This window comes from Coniophora puteana (genome assembly GCF_000271625.1).
Source record: "Coniophora puteana RWD-64-598 SS2 unplaced genomic scaffold CONPUscaffold_8, whole genome shotgun sequence".
In the NCBI taxonomy this organism is placed as follows: domain Eukaryota; kingdom Fungi; phylum Basidiomycota; class Agaricomycetes; order Boletales; family Coniophoraceae; genus Coniophora; species Coniophora puteana.
In genome coordinates, this window is record NW_006913060.1 from 597,606 (window position 1) to 611,943 (window position 14,338).

General features: G+C 50.8%; 5 protein-coding genes and 1 non-coding gene across 6 annotated transcripts; 4 read left to right on the forward strand and 2 right to left on the reverse strand.

The window, feature by feature from the left end:
* Window positions 1-1,696: 1,696 nt before the first annotated feature.
* On the forward strand, window positions 1,697-5,390 carry CONPUDRAFT_74017 (uncharacterized protein; the record flags this gene model as incomplete). The annotated part of the gene is made up of 18 exons (XM_007771627.1): window positions 1,697-1,772; window positions 1,824-1,892; window positions 1,949-2,136; window positions 2,200-2,401; window positions 2,525-2,554; window positions 2,608-2,828; window positions 2,894-3,012; window positions 3,048-3,132; window positions 3,206-3,263; window positions 3,319-3,323; window positions 3,446-3,581; window positions 3,646-3,745; window positions 3,800-3,820; window positions 3,877-3,909; window positions 3,966-4,281; window positions 4,345-4,584; window positions 4,645-4,749; window positions 4,872-5,390. The coding sequence occupies 18 exons, from the start codon at window positions 1,697-1,699 to the stop codon at window positions 5,388-5,390; spliced, it is 2,523 nt and encodes an 840-aa protein (XP_007769817.1).
* Window positions 5,391-5,526: 136 nt separating this feature from the next.
* Window positions 5,527-6,902, reverse strand: CONPUDRAFT_144853 (Yip1 domain family protein; the record flags this gene model as incomplete). Its single annotated transcript, XM_007771830.1, has 5 exons — window positions 5,527-6,130; window positions 6,185-6,621; window positions 6,671-6,724; window positions 6,789-6,822; window positions 6,873-6,902. The coding sequence occupies 5 exons, from the start codon at window positions 6,900-6,902 to the stop codon at window positions 5,834-5,836; spliced, it is 852 nt and encodes a 283-aa protein (XP_007770020.1). The 3' UTR covers window positions 5,527-5,833.
* A 142-nt stretch (window positions 6,903-7,044) lies between these two features.
* Window positions 7,045-7,126, forward strand: CONPUDRAFT_t69. Its single transcript has one exon. It is a non-coding gene; the product is annotated as a tRNA-Trp (tRNA).
* A 479-nt stretch (window positions 7,127-7,605) lies between these two features.
* On the forward strand, window positions 7,606-10,550 carry CONPUDRAFT_137926 (AAAP amino acid permease; the record flags this gene model as incomplete). The annotated part of the gene is made up of 12 exons (XM_007771831.1): window positions 7,606-7,655; window positions 7,871-8,053; window positions 8,101-8,208; window positions 8,264-8,516; window positions 8,580-8,748; window positions 8,806-8,990; window positions 9,041-9,113; window positions 9,166-9,343; window positions 9,394-9,573; window positions 9,637-9,919; window positions 9,973-10,099; window positions 10,164-10,550. 12 exons carry the CDS (start codon window positions 7,606-7,608, stop codon window positions 10,346-10,348), a joined length of 1,974 nt encoding a protein of 657 aa, XP_007770021.1. The 3' UTR covers window positions 10,349-10,550.
* An 840-nt stretch (window positions 10,551-11,390) lies between these two features.
* HTP1 (heme-thiolate peroxidase aromatic peroxygenase) lies at window positions 11,391-12,453 on the forward strand (the record flags this gene model as incomplete). Its single annotated transcript, XM_007771582.1, has 4 exons — window positions 11,391-11,616; window positions 11,674-11,877; window positions 11,927-12,140; window positions 12,198-12,453. 4 exons carry the CDS (start codon window positions 11,391-11,393, stop codon window positions 12,451-12,453), a joined length of 900 nt encoding a protein of 299 aa, XP_007769772.1.
* Window positions 12,454-12,618: 165 nt separating this feature from the next.
* CONPUDRAFT_58756 (ubiquitin-protein ligase molybdopterin-converting factor) lies at window positions 12,619-14,335 on the reverse strand (the record flags this gene model as incomplete). Its single annotated transcript, XM_007771591.1, has 5 exons — window positions 12,619-12,919; window positions 12,975-13,414; window positions 13,471-13,535; window positions 13,587-13,807; window positions 13,905-14,335. 5 exons carry the CDS (start codon window positions 14,333-14,335, stop codon window positions 12,619-12,621), a joined length of 1,458 nt encoding a protein of 485 aa, XP_007769781.1.
* Window positions 14,336-14,338: the final 3 nt, after the last annotated feature.

The following is a 14,338-nucleotide window of genomic DNA, read 5'->3' on the forward strand; positions in this document are numbered from 1 at the left end:
AGACCTAAGGTGCGTTAATAAATACTGGCTCAGCCGGCATTGAGGATATATGCGTATTGAATGCTCACCCCGCCCGTCATGACTGCTCCTGCAAGTGTACCCACGAGGAAAGACATCGCAACCTCCTGCCAAGATGTGCACCGAGTGCTAAGTGTTAAATATGCGGTTTAGGAAGGATCTAGTGATAAATGTCAGCTAAGAGTGACTCGAAGCGATAGCTCAGCAGTCTCACAGAGCAGGCTTGTCCCGGTGTAAGGTATAGATCGCTTGACTCGGCCCTAGGCCGGTGTCGTTTGTAATGTGAGGTGAGATTTCTCGGACTGTGACGCCAGACTTACGCATGTCGCGGGCAGCCGGGACGAGTATTTGCAGTTATTTACCAAAGGCTTCTAAATTCAATAGATACAAACATAATGCGTATCACCGCCGGCACCTTGCCAAGTTCCTGACCGACCGGCACTGTGATATCGACGGCGACATCCTTATCATCGGGAAAACTGCGAACTGCGTAAGCTCAAACAACATCAAGGGTATTTTTGGTGTCCAAAGCTGTTCAAGATGAAGCACCTGTCACTTGCCGCACCGACGTAAGTATTTTCGTTCTTCTACCAGACGCTGGCAACCAAAGATAGCCCTAGGACCCAGACGGCAGTGTCCCTCATGTGCTCTCTCCATGCTTTCTCGAAGCCTCTTTTTGGCGCCAATCTTACTTCTACGCGGGCTCTCCGCGGACCGTTGCCACGGCTGTGGTGGTGCCTCTCATGGTCTGGCTCTATGAAAACGAGCAAGCTTGTCTATCGAAGAAACCCGTGATACCCCTCCAGAGCTAGTGCTGGACTTCTGCTGGTTGCATGAAGATAACAAATAAAAGCTTTACTGAGCTTCCTTTGGTGCGCAGCTTTGTACATGTCCGCCCAAATGGATTTTGGCTCGAGCAGTACTTCGTTCCTGTGAAAATGACATTGAAACATAGCAAATGCTCTCCTCTCACACACGTTGCGTTTGGACAGATTACGCAGCCTCCGGATATCCCAGTGATTGATGGCCTCTGTTGATGTCTCTATTGTCATACTAAGACGTCTCGTATTGAAACAAGCTAAACCAGTAGATCCATTCCGGGCCGCTATTCTTGTCGGACTATCTTTAAGGGTGTTTTGGGGGCGCCCCATCTTTGTTCGCGTTCTCGCCGGCATAGCCGTCAGAACAAACTTGGGCGTTACTGACACCATTGTGTGAGTCTTTCCTCCGCTATTTGCATTATTGCAATGCAGAACTTTAGGCGCTGACGCCTCAACCTATCTACAATCAGTCAACGAAACAGATGTCCTTGACTTGTTCCCGCGACGGTGTCTGTGTGACGACTGTTTGGAAACCCGGAAGGCATATCAGCACCGCTTGAAAGATATCGCCGCCACATATGGCCTATAGGACCATGTCCCTTGACTCGTAGTACCCTGTACTCATGGGATACTTCCGGCCTCTCCGGCTTCGCATCGCAGTGCGATGCACTGCATATGCACGTTACCCAACCAAAGAACCCGATTTTATCGATGGAAAGCATCGGCCTCTGTACGCAGTATTGATCTTACCGCAAGACCTGAATTACGTGTGAGGATAAAAGGCCTTCAGGCCTCGATAATTTTCAGCACCTCAGTTTCGTTTCTCCTCATCCAACGTAGTACTAGCAACGTTAGGCATGAGTTCCCCTTCAGACCACGAGCCTGAACAACAGGTCGCGCCCGCGAGCATCGAGGAATGTTTGAATCGTTTAAGTACGTCGAGTCGCTACTTTGTGGAAGATCATTCCTCACCAATTATCGTAGACGACTCTATACCACGGGCGCAGAAAGCCCTCGACGAGGCTTGGCTCTGCACTAGTGAAATCCAACATGGTAAGTACCCTCATATTTTGTCTCGGTTTTTGTTAGGCAAACTAACAGTGCCTCAGGAACTGTATTAGTGCCATCCATCAAGGCGAAGGTGGTGAAAATTGTCAGCTCAGAACAACAAGTAGTCAGGGTCGTGAATGATGTTTCGAAGGCATATCAGGTTGCAGGGGTAACCTTTTCTGTACTTCGCACAGATATTGTCCCGCTGACCGATGATGTTACGGTGGTTGTAGGATACAGCCAGTTTGTACGCAGTATGACGTGTCTCATTATAGCTACCACAATCTCGATTACTGATTGGACTTCACAGAAGCTCATAGAGGTCGAGCTTCAGAAGAAAACTGAAGCTAATCATCAAATAGCTATTGTGTGCTGGGCCATGTCTAACGCTGTATTCCGACTGTACCGGCTGCACCGGCTGCTTCAAGGCCACCCAGAGTCTCTCACCGAGGACTTAAAAGGCGAGTTGGAGGATGCCCTCAGTAACCTGTATGACACAATGTATGGCTTTGGTGTGTATTGAACCATTCTTTTCTTAACGTCTGTGTTGACCAGCTGCCAGGTAACTACTCCGAGTAAGGCGCAATTGCATAGATAATCGGTTTTGGCGTTCGACTGACTTGATGCGCATCCAGCGTTTGCTACAAAAGTGGAAGCACCAGTAGGTCATTCCCCCATTAATATTGACAGATTAATACTGATGTCACGGTGAATGTAGTGGCCGTGTTGCGTGCCTCTGAGCTGAAGAAAGATTTTATGCAGTACTGGGAGGATTTTGATCATCACCGCCGTCGGCTCGATGAGCTGCTTGGGTCTCAAGCAGTTGCGTCTAACTTCAATATTGACATTATTTTCAAAAGAATTGGGCGGTCAAATCCCAAGGAAATAGAAGCCTCTGATTGGGTCAAGCAGCAGGGCGGCGCGAAACGCGTCTTGGAGGTATGTTTGTCTCCTCTGGCCTATGATTTATGAGTTGAACTTGAGTTGGATTCACCGATTGATAGAATACCGAACTATTAAGTATACTTGCCAAATTTCTTGGTGATGGATCCAACGGCAACTTGCGCAAAACTCTTCGTCAAGATATGGATGAAATACTCAACAACAACAAGCAAGTGATTAGGTTTCCTTGGCTCCTAGTATCAATAACTTTTTTAGGCGGTCATATGAATATAAAATCGAATGTGCTGCGCGACAAATCGAGGATGCGGTGAAAAGTAGCGAAGATACTATCATGAGTCAGGTACTGGATTCCATAGCCTGATGTCATGCTAGAGATTTTACGAGGACTATCCTGACCGTCTTCCTACTGATAGCTCAATTCTGGCCCCCATGATCTGATCAAAGACGACGGTATCAAATTCATATGGAAGGGTCCGTCTTCTCGCGACCTTCTTGTCATTTTTCGGTTCATGACTTTTGTTTGCAGAGAATGTGAGTAGTGTAGCGGTTGAGAAACCATGGCTAGTACTTTCTAACCTCTTCCTCAGCAATGGCGCATGACTGTCAAGAACAGAATATTTATGGATGGTAATGATATACGCCTGTAGGCGTAGGTTACCCTGGGACTGACCAAATCCAATAAAGCCGTTCAAGAGTTCTACGAGAAGCGAGTACAAGAGCAAAAGCAAAAGCAGCCCGGATCCACCCACCCTGATGAGTGGACTCTCCCATTCCTTTCCAAAGTTACATGTTCGTGCCAAGCTGTTTGCTCCGGAGTTGCGTGAAACCTTATGTCTATACCTTGACATTACAGACCGGCCAGCTATTTCAGATGCAATCGACATTGACGGCAGCGGGTACATATCCGTTGACGAGTGTAACACCTTCCTCGCGTCTAGACCACAGGGACTGAGGTAGTGTTATTCCACCTTTATTTTATTTGAGTTTGTCACTCTGACGCTTTTCAGTGTACCGGGATGGATGGCCTTGTAAGTGAAGACTAGATGTAACTCCTCAAGATATTGATTATACCATTGCTCCCAAGTTGGGCTATTGCGTGGTTGATGAACAACGAGGAGTACGTGGATGGCACACAGCATCTTTCCAATTTGAGAACTAATAGCACTTCTCCAGCTACTGTGAACGGATCGAGACTATGATCAATGGAATCAAGACCTTGATGGAGAACATTAACGTCAAGGAAGAGGAAGCTGTCGAGAGCTACTTGAGTTGGATAGGTTTCGTCGATCCTATCGTGCTGCAGTCGCTCAATGCAGGAGCCGCTGGTAACACTCCCATTGACTTCGAGACTGACGATCTGCATCGTGTACTCGAGGTATACAGGAAGAACGAAGAGGACAGACTCTCCGCGGAATTGCAGAAGCTTGATTTCTACATTGAAGATGCAGCCACGCTGAGGTTCATTGCGAGAGAAGACCGAATCGAACTGGTGAGTTTTCAGGCTAAGCTCGCTTCTCTTGGGATGAAGCCAATTGTATTAAATGCACTACAGGTGATTATGCCGTTGTTGTACCTGATTGTACAGCACCATAGTACTGTCATCGAGCAGTTAAAGAAGAAAACTGTGAAAATGTCCGAGCTTTGGGGTCTCCAAAACACACTAAACCAGGTCCTCTTGAGCTTCAATCGTCGCCTTGATGAACTTGAGCGTGCGTGGAAGCAGCAGCGCATGGACGTCGATGTTCAGGTTGAGATTTTTGCTGGAGGTATTTTCAATGGGTGGTACACAAAGGTGAGAACGTAGTTCAAATGTCGGTGAATGGACTTACGTTTAAATCCCATTGAATTTCAGCGACAAAACCCCGATGACGAAATTGCTTCCCTTCTTGCATTCTGGAACCCCCCTGCTAAGGGTATCAATGGCGAAAATGCCAAAAAGCCCGCTGCTAAAGTGACGGTAAGACTGCCTGCGCATGGCCCACATCCATGTGGCATACTATAGGGAAACTCACCCTTGGCTCTGTCTTTCAGCTAACCACCCTCAACAACCGAGTTAATTCTCTCGAAACTCTCTTGCAGGCAAACGAGGCTCTGTTACAGTCAATCGCGAAGAAGTTTGGTGTCCCAGCCTCTGACCTTGTCCAGAAAGTAGGCTCTTTCGCGCAGAAGACCGAAGTTGCTCCACAGGCGCGGGTGAAGAACCAAGATGATTCGACTGGGCAAGACAACGATTCACAGCAAGACCAGGATGACATTCAGGACCTGAATGACGTTCAAGACCAGGGCGAGGAGCAGAACCGGGACCAGGGCGAGGAAAAGGACCAGGCTGAGGAACAGAACCAGGAACAGGAACAGGACCAGGACCAGGACCAGGATGATGATCAAGACCAAAGCGAGGGGCAGGACCAGGGCGAGGAAAGGGATGAGGATGAGGAAAAGGACCAGGATCAGGATGAGGAAAAGGACCAGGATCAGGATGAGGAAAAGGATCAGGATGATGACCAACACCAAGGCGAGGAACAGGACCAGGGCAATGAACAGGGTTCTGAGGACGATGAACAGGGGCCGAACGACGACCAGGACCAGGACGATAAATAGGGCGAGGATGACGAACAGGATTCAGCAACACTACCAATACTAGTACGAGAGAATAAATTTAACCAATCGATTGATCGACTAGAACAAACGCTAATTCGATAATCTGCGTTGTCTATCGATGATGTACCCTGTTTCAGTAAATGTTGTTATGTAGATGTGCAAATGCCCCCGACAGTGTGTGATGAGATGTCCCGAACTCGAAAACATGTAGTCAATTTGGTCGAAGTGTGCTGTTCTACACCTTGAAATCAAGGATAGAAAAAGAAAGAGACCATGAGGGGAGTTTCTGTAAAGGTTTATCTTCTGAATGATAAAACAGGTTGAGCGAAACCTGTTTGGTTTGAAATTTTGATTGCAGCGTTGTACAAGGGATCGCAAATTCGACATGGCTCCTATATGGCATTTAATAGGCGTGGCTCGAGAAAGAATGAATTCTCTAGGCATTAAACCCCAAGTAATCTTGCGACAACCTCGCCTGCAGGGCTATCCCCGTCTCCGAGCTCGGGCTCGGCACCAGGTCCGATCTCCTTTATCACGTAATAGCCAAAGAAGAGGACCTTGAAGGTCAGGGCGACACCAGCATGGACTGCAATGAGGGCCGGTATAAGGAGGCGCGTCGCCTTCTGCTCAGCCTGCGTGATGACTGGGTACACATTCATGAACAGGAAGTAACCCGAAAGCGCGAAACCCACTCCGACCAATACCCAGCGGACGATGGGCACGGGGATGACGCACAGAATCTGTGTGGTCAAATGAGTTCTACTGCAGGTGTGAGGGGATATGGAAAGACTCACCGCAACAGGTATCCAAACGAAGTGCGCATACCCCCATACGCTCACCGCCTCTATGATGCTCCATACGCCAACGCCGAGATATCGAAGAAGCAACCAGAGTAATACCGGGATGCCGAGACCATACGCATAGACCAGCGTCACAGCGACGGACAGGAGGGTGAAGTTATAGTCGTAATGTTCGGAATCTGGGGACGAGAGATAGGAAGCAATGGACGCCGCCAAGGACGAAGACATGAACAGGGTGAGGATGAGGGTAGTGAGGACCCAGAACGGGCCGTAGAGGTCATCGCGTGGCGACATGTAGTTTGGTGACATGGGAAGGAGGGTGTTGTAGCATCGCGCGAGGACTGTCGACGTGTCGACATCAAAGTATGGGGTGTAGTAGTCTAGCGACCAGAATGCCGAGCTGGTCTGGCGTGTGCGCGGGCTAGTGAAACCTGCACAGAAGTGAGATCGAATATATCAACGGAGTGAATTTTTGCGCACCAGGGTCATAGTTTGTCGATTGCTGACCTCCAGCGGTGTCTGTCCCCAAGAAAGCTGTAGACAAGGGTTAGCGTGTCAGGCCATCGAGTGTACAAGGCGCGTTGGCATGTGGCCGTACATTTGAACTCTAGACCACTTTGATCCTCCAGCCTCTACACACAGTTCAGCGTAAGTAATGTCATTAAAGAGTACGACGACATACCTCGTCGGCCTCTACAGGTGCATATGACATGGTTGATAACCTGGTTGGCAATCGCTGTCGGGTCCACGAAGCAACGCGCTCGGGGCGTAGCAAGTGTGGGAATCATGCACCGCCACTGGAAATCCATTCCTCTTTGCTGGTGTTGTGTGCCTTGCCAGCTCTTAAAATTCAAGGACCCGTGGCGCAGTGGTAGCGCGTGTGATTCCAGTAGTTGAGCATCCACAAGGTCATCCGTTCAATCCGGGTCGGGTTCACGCTTTTTCGTGCTTGTAAGCTTCGAGGTTTTTCGACAAGAGGATAACGGCCAAGAACAACGACCAGCTTGTATAGAGCGATCACTTTTGAAACGCATGAGCAGCCTACGTTCGTTAGCATCTTCATGCCCTGCAATACGATATTGATGGTCCGCATCCAACTTAGGATGGTGTATAACGTTATCGAGATTCTTTTGGTATGTCTTGACCAAGTCTTGACGGAGCAATGACTCGGAGTCTCCAAGGTCTCCGGCGGATCCGGCCCGTGCGGTGTCCCTGAAACTTGCCCCTGAAACGATCGAGGCATCGGTTGCTGGGAAACAGAAACTCAAAATCCAAACGAGACAACTCCTGAAGGCCTCAGGCCTCAGGCTTGAGGAACAACCTGGAACAACGCTGACGCTTACTGCGACAAACAAGTTACAGGCAACCTCCGCCGCCTGCATGGACACCTCGCATTCAAGCGAACCGACCCAATCATGGATTGCGATCCAGCCACCACATGCCAGGCATCCTTCAATGAACTCGCGTGAGTCATACTTATATTGTATACGACTTGCCAACAACGTGCTCAAGAACTTCTCCCACAAATCCCTCACTAGACGCCAATGATGACACCTCCGTGGATGCCTCGCCCCCATCCTTTGAAGAGTCCCAGTTTGATGTTATATACCGCCGGCAGCGAATTCACGACGGCCCGAAGTCTTCTTCTGTCCCCTCTCGTTTCCTTGTTCTGCCTAACAGCTTCGAGTTCGCCGGATGGGGGTCCGTGACTAGCGTTAAGCTCGACAAGGAACTCAGTGCTGCTGAACCCAACAAGATTGATCCATTGATGGGCCCGTTTGTTGCAAGTGCGCTTGCGGGGAATGACCTTCTGGGAGGCGTGTTCTATACCATCCCGGCGGTCTTGGCGGTATCTGGCGCCTAGTAAGTGACGTCCGTATGAGCATTTCATGTCATAACGCTCCTTTTAGCTCTGTAATTTCGTTATCCATAGCCACCCTGATCCCTTTTCTTTGGCGGCCCATGATGGAGGAGCTAGGGTCGGCCCTGCCCATAAGTGGAGGGTCATATGCGTACTTGTGCGTTATTTATGCACATATCAGTACTTCGCGGCATAGCGATGACGCTCTCTAGGCTGAACGTCTCGACGAAGTTCCTCGCTCTCATCAGCGCAGCTTTACTTTTACTGGACTTCGCGGCGACGGCGGTGGTATCTGCTGCAACTGCGTCATCATACCTTGACGATGCTATTACTATGTCTGGTTCACGTAGTGCACCCTTCCCGATCTTCGTCGGTGCATTATTGATACTGGCACTCTTCATGCTCGTCAGCTTGTGTGGAGCGCGAGAGTCCGCGAGAGTCGCGAGCGGTGTTCTTGTGTTCCATGTGAGTGACCCTTGAGTCAACTCCGCTTTGAGCCAACCCGTCTGAAGGCAACTCGTGTACCAGCTAGTGACCATGATTGTACTCATTATCGTGTCTGCGGTGGCTTGGGGCCACTCCGGGAATGGTGTTCTCGCAGCGAACTGGCATGCCGGGTCCCACAACGGTCATTCAATAGCTAAAGCCATATGGGATGGAGTTTGCATTGGTATGCTTGGCTTAACAGGGTTTGAATGTGAGTTTTAATGAGCTTCACAGATCAAGGATTATTTACGCGTGCTAATTCGTGCAGGCACTCCATCTTACATCTCCAAGATCAAGCGCGGGGATTTTCCACGTGTACTACGTAATCTCCACTATCCAGCCATCGTTCTCAACGTAGGCACTATCCTGGTCGTCTTGGGTTTGCTCCCATTACACGTCGCTCTAGACTCAAACACGGGTGGTCAGCACGTCCTGAGCACGCTAGGACAGCGGGTGAGTGATAAGCTCCCAACATGTGTTCTGGGTGAGTTGATCGTGTCAAGGCAGGAGGAAAGTGGCTTCGAACTTGGGTCGTTATTGACGCAATCGTCGTACTCTGTGGCGGTGTCCTCACCGGTTTGTTTTTGGACATCTGTTAGGGTAGTGGTCAACTCATGCTATGATAAAGGGATCCTTAGCGCAGTTGACCTCTTTATGGAACTCGCTCATGACCGCGTCCTTCCACATTTCTTCGCCCGGACGCTGCCAGTGACACAATCCCCGTACATCGCAGTGGTCATCTTCGTCGCGTTCTCTGTGGCTTTGTACGCCAGCTCAGGCGCCAATTCTGAGATCATCAGTGACATGTGAGGTGCCAACAAGCTTTGTGTGTAGTAGCTCACGCCTCTACGAACAGGTTCTCCGTAGTGTGGCTCGCAGTGATGGCTCTCTTTCCGATCTCGCTCATCCTGCTCAAGTTCAATCGGCCTCGTCTCCCGCGGGAGCCAGACACGTCCATCTGGCACATATTCTTCTCTTTGTCCCTCGCTATTGCGATAATCGTCGGAAACATCCTCATCAAACCTGTCGTCATTGGGTGCGTGCTACCTCGTCCTCTCTCATATCCTCGTTCCTACTTACACGACCTAATCGGGGGTAGATACTTTGCGGCTTACTTTGTCGCGTTGGTGCTGTTTTTCGCAGGCACGCACAATAAGTCCAGAGTGCTGAAATGTGTGTACTGGGTGTACGACCAGACTCCTATCATGCACCCCGACAGAATGTGGGGACGGGCGCTCGGAAGTCGGCGACATCGACGGCGCGATCCACAAGTTAACATGCAGGAGCTTGACCCCGGAAAGCCCTGCATCGATGAACGCATGGTACGCGCCATCATGAAGCTGAGGCGACAGCCGGTCTGCGTGCTCGTGAAAAGCGACGAGGTATGCTTTACTTCTGACCGGGTTACTGGCCCCCTCACGTCGGAAACCCATAGATGAACCACCTGATACAGATGGTATTTTACGTTCGCAAGAACGAGGACACTTCAATGCTGAAGTTTGTGCATTTTTATGGCGATGACCGAGAAAGCATCCCTAGCGAGCTGGAGGCGAACATTCGGAGTAAGTGTTAAACTTCTTCGTGATGATTTCGGCCACTCAAGTTCACTGTGCCGGATTTTGTCAGTCATTGATGAAGCGTTTCCTGAGATGACCATCGACCTCGTGCTGGTGGAAGGCAATTTCAGCCCACGTAACCTTGATGCTCTGTCACAAAAGCTCGATGTGCCTCGTTCGCTAATGTTCATAAGTTGTCCGGGCAAGGACGCACAATGGCGAACAGAAGAACTGGGTCGGATAATAGGGATCTAGCGTTATCGGAGGCGCATGTACGATATCTGAGATCGTGTTCATCTCGTAGAAGCGCTGCTCACATAAGGGAACCGCTTCCTTCGCGACATTAATGCCCCTACAAGTCAACTACAAGTCCGTCCTGAACTTCACAAAAGTGAAGACGGGTGTTAGCGAGGCATTGCGATAATCAAAACTCTGAGGTTTTGCCAGTCATACTCCAGGATATACCTGTCGCAGATGCCGCAATTAGAGACTGAGATGTTTGTTGATTTCTTCTCGAAGCTGTTAGGCTTAACTCTACCGCCGCCGGCTCAGACTCCGTGCCTGCCTGTGCCGTGCCGTAAGTATAGTGGGCGCTTCTCTCGTTTGAGTTTTTGGCATGGCAGCTGAGTTTCAACGTGCTCATCTTCGGAACATGTGTTCACTAACATCTGACTAAATCCCATCATGCTGACCTGACAGTGACAGTATCATTCGATGACCAAGGTCTCTGCCACCCTCTCTGGGAAGGCGCTTTACCGCCTCTAGCTGTCATGGGTAAGTGAACCAGCTCGCAACGTTTCACCGGGGAGCAAAGTTGGCCGATGTCTGGCAGGCGGAGCTGAAACGGAATCAAAAACTATCGCGCACACGTGACTCGGACATAGTCATGGGTAGTGTTGCCGCGGCTCGGCTCGGCTCGAAGCTGAATCGCTCCCTAGTGAAAATAACAATTGAATTTTGTAGCGTAAGGTTTATGTTTCGAAGCGATGACTGGCAGCGACGATGGCAACCATGACATGACAATTACCTCACTAAGTATTTTGTTGCCTTTGTCGTAAGCCCACCCAATCGGCTTGAGCCAGCTCCCGAGCCGCGGCAACACTAGTCATGGGCGATTGGCTCGAGCGTCTCGTGTCAATGAATCAAGTACTTGTCAAGCGTCAAGCAGTGATATCAGAAGCATGCTGCTTATTCGCTTCCGCCAACCTATAAGACAGCTCCTACCTCGGGCGCGCGACGCTCTTCTTTCTTTGCCTCCGCCTCTGTCTCTGCCGTCGACGCTCGCCCAGCTATCACCATGCCCGGTGTATTGACCAAAATCTCTGTGCCGTTCGTGGACCTCAGCATCTTCACCTGGGATTTCTTCCTTGCCCTTCTTAACCTTTTCTCGAGGAAGAGAAAGGTTGGTCATGTCACCCCCGAGGGCCACCCCGGCTATCGCGGCCATTGGCCTGAGTGGAAGGCTGCAAGGCCAGAGGACTCGCGCTGCTCTTGTCCTGCACTCAACGCCATGGCAAACCACGGTGCGTGCTTAGCTACGGTTTTATGCAGCTTTTGCTGAAACGACAGGGTATATGCAGGCATTATCGCTCGTTCGGGCAAAAACATTTCCTTCATCGAGATGAACCATCAAATCCGCGCTACCTACAACTTCGCGGCGTCTTTCTGCTCCTTTGTACCCCATTTTGCCGCGCGGATGCTCGATAAGAGCTACAACAAGGACAACTTCGACCTCCATGATCTTGACAAGCATAATGGTATCGAACACGACAACTCGATAACTCGTGCGTAGCTGATCACTGTATCTTCGATGTAGCAACTAAAACCCTGCAGGTCGAGATTTGCACTTCCAGCCCGACCAGTGGATAAAGCACCAACCTTTCATTGACGAACTGCTGGACTCGGCTTCGGGCAAGGACAAGGACGGGCATACTTTGCTTACTGTTGAAGACATTGCAAAATTCGCAGGCAGGCGCCGGCTTCAGGCCAAGACCCACAACCCGAACTACACTCGCAGCTTGTTCCACGACGTCTTTGGTAGCTCAAAGTGCGTCACTCAATTGTAGACTCTAACCATTTCCCCCTTGCTCACCGAGATTCGTAGCAACGCTACCCTTTTGACCATTTTCGGTGGCCGCGTTGATGATCTCCGCACGATCCTCCATGAGGAGCGCCTGCCCGAGGGATGGGAGTCACGGATCCGCAAGCCCCACGGCCTTACCATAGCTGCTTTCAATGCCTCCGTTCTCGCTGTCGAGCGCGGTACCCGCCGCGTTGAGGCGGAGCTTCGCAAGAAGCATAAGGAGGGCGGCACCAAGATTGAAGTGGATCACCATGACGAACTTGCAGCGGCGAAATGATAAATATTCACTGAAAATTTCTGCGTATCTCACGAACCGAAATATACGACCTCTTTGCTCTTTCGTTGCTTCTGGTTCTATCATGTTTACGATAGTTAAATTATATTAAAAGATACGCAGTGCTCCCCATGTATCAGTGACGCCGAAAGCTGCCCCGAATACCCTCTAAAGGCCTACCCATTCGCGATACTTTTGAACCTCAATGTTATTTCTTTGCACAATTGCCTCCACTTCATCTCCCCATACATCACTCGGTCGCTTCTGAGGCTCATCCAAGAGTGTCTTTAAATGCTTCTCTGCCTCAGGGAACTCCATGACCACCACATTTTCCAGTGTAAGAGGTTTATTCAAGTCCCAGCGAACTAACGTTGGGCGAGCCGGGACTGGATGCGGCGGAATAAGTGAACGTCCCTTGTGAATGTCTTCGAATACTAAGGAAACATCGTCTTCATCAATTGGCAGTTTACTGAGCAAGGATGTCAGCACTGCATCTGCGATCAGCATAACCGAACTGCACATACTTGATAGTCTGCCCAGCCAACTTCGTTTCCCGAGACAACAAGTCCCTCAACAGCCTCTCATACACCTTCCTCCGGTTCTTAATCGGCAGCGGATTAACGATCGGCTTGCCCGCGATCTCGCACAGCACATAGGTCGCGATGTGCAGGCCGAACATGGACGGCAGCGGGCCGATGACAGGCAGTATGCGCACGCGGAAGTCGTCGAACACGCCCAACTCCTTCACGTTCCCCTTTTGAAACTCGTCCTCGGGCAGGGGCAGGAGCTTCACGTCGCCGGGAACCTCGGTCGAGTACACGACGGGGATGCCAGACGAGACGCCCTCGAGCCGCAGGCGCCGTCGCACGGAGCGCGCCAGCGGGTCGTAGATCGTGTGTGAGATGTCGCTGATCTGGATGCGAGTGGGGTCGCATTTGGCGCCTGCGCCCATGGAGGAGAACACCTGGGTCGGGTAGATTGAGGACAGGGGCTGAGGTAGGACAAGGGGGCCAGCCGTACCTTGATTCCGTGCGAGTGGCAGTATTTGAGCAGGTCTACTTTGGTGGTGATATTATCTATAGCATCTGCATACCAACACATAAGCACGCAGCTCATGTCATGAGCAGGGAACACACCTATGACCCAGTCCGCTCCCTCAAGCAGCTTTCCGCCCTCCTCCTTTCGCCATATGTCTACGCAGCTCTCGACCTCGACCCAGCGCGAGAACTGCTTCAGTGTGCGCTCGATGCACTTCACCTTGGGCGTCCCGACGTCCGCAAGCGTAGCCGTTGCGTGGCGGTTGAGCGAGGAGAGCGTCACGTAGTCGAAGTCGACTAGTCGAATTTTCGCTATTCCACTGCAATAATGTCAACAACATCCTGTTAGCCTCCGAAGCTGAGCTCTGAAGTCCAAGCATGGTGCAAGAAGAGAGGGAGAGAGGAAACAGGACATACGATCTGACGAGCATGACAGCTGCCCAACTACCGACCCCTCCACATCCGACGATAACGACGGTGCCCTTGCGTATGCGCGCCATGCCTTCGTCTCTGAAGAACGCATAGTTCCGCGCAAGCTGCTCACGGATGAGCTCTTCGTCGTACTCGCCATCTCCTGCAGCTAGCGTAGCAGCCTTACTTTCCAGACTGTCTGTTGTGCTCCCTAGCATTATCAAGTCCTCCGAATGCGGACGCCCACTCAGGTTGGGGAGGTCCTTGCTCGGAGGGAGCGTAAGAGAGCGCTTGACATCATCATCGAGCGCGCGCCGGCGCTTGCGGTAGGTGTACGCATTATATGCGGAGAAGAGGCCGGAGGTGACAAGCGAGGCGGAGAGCGCGGCGAGGACGAGTTGGACGCGATGCGAGTGAAAGTCAACTGTTGTGGACATGGA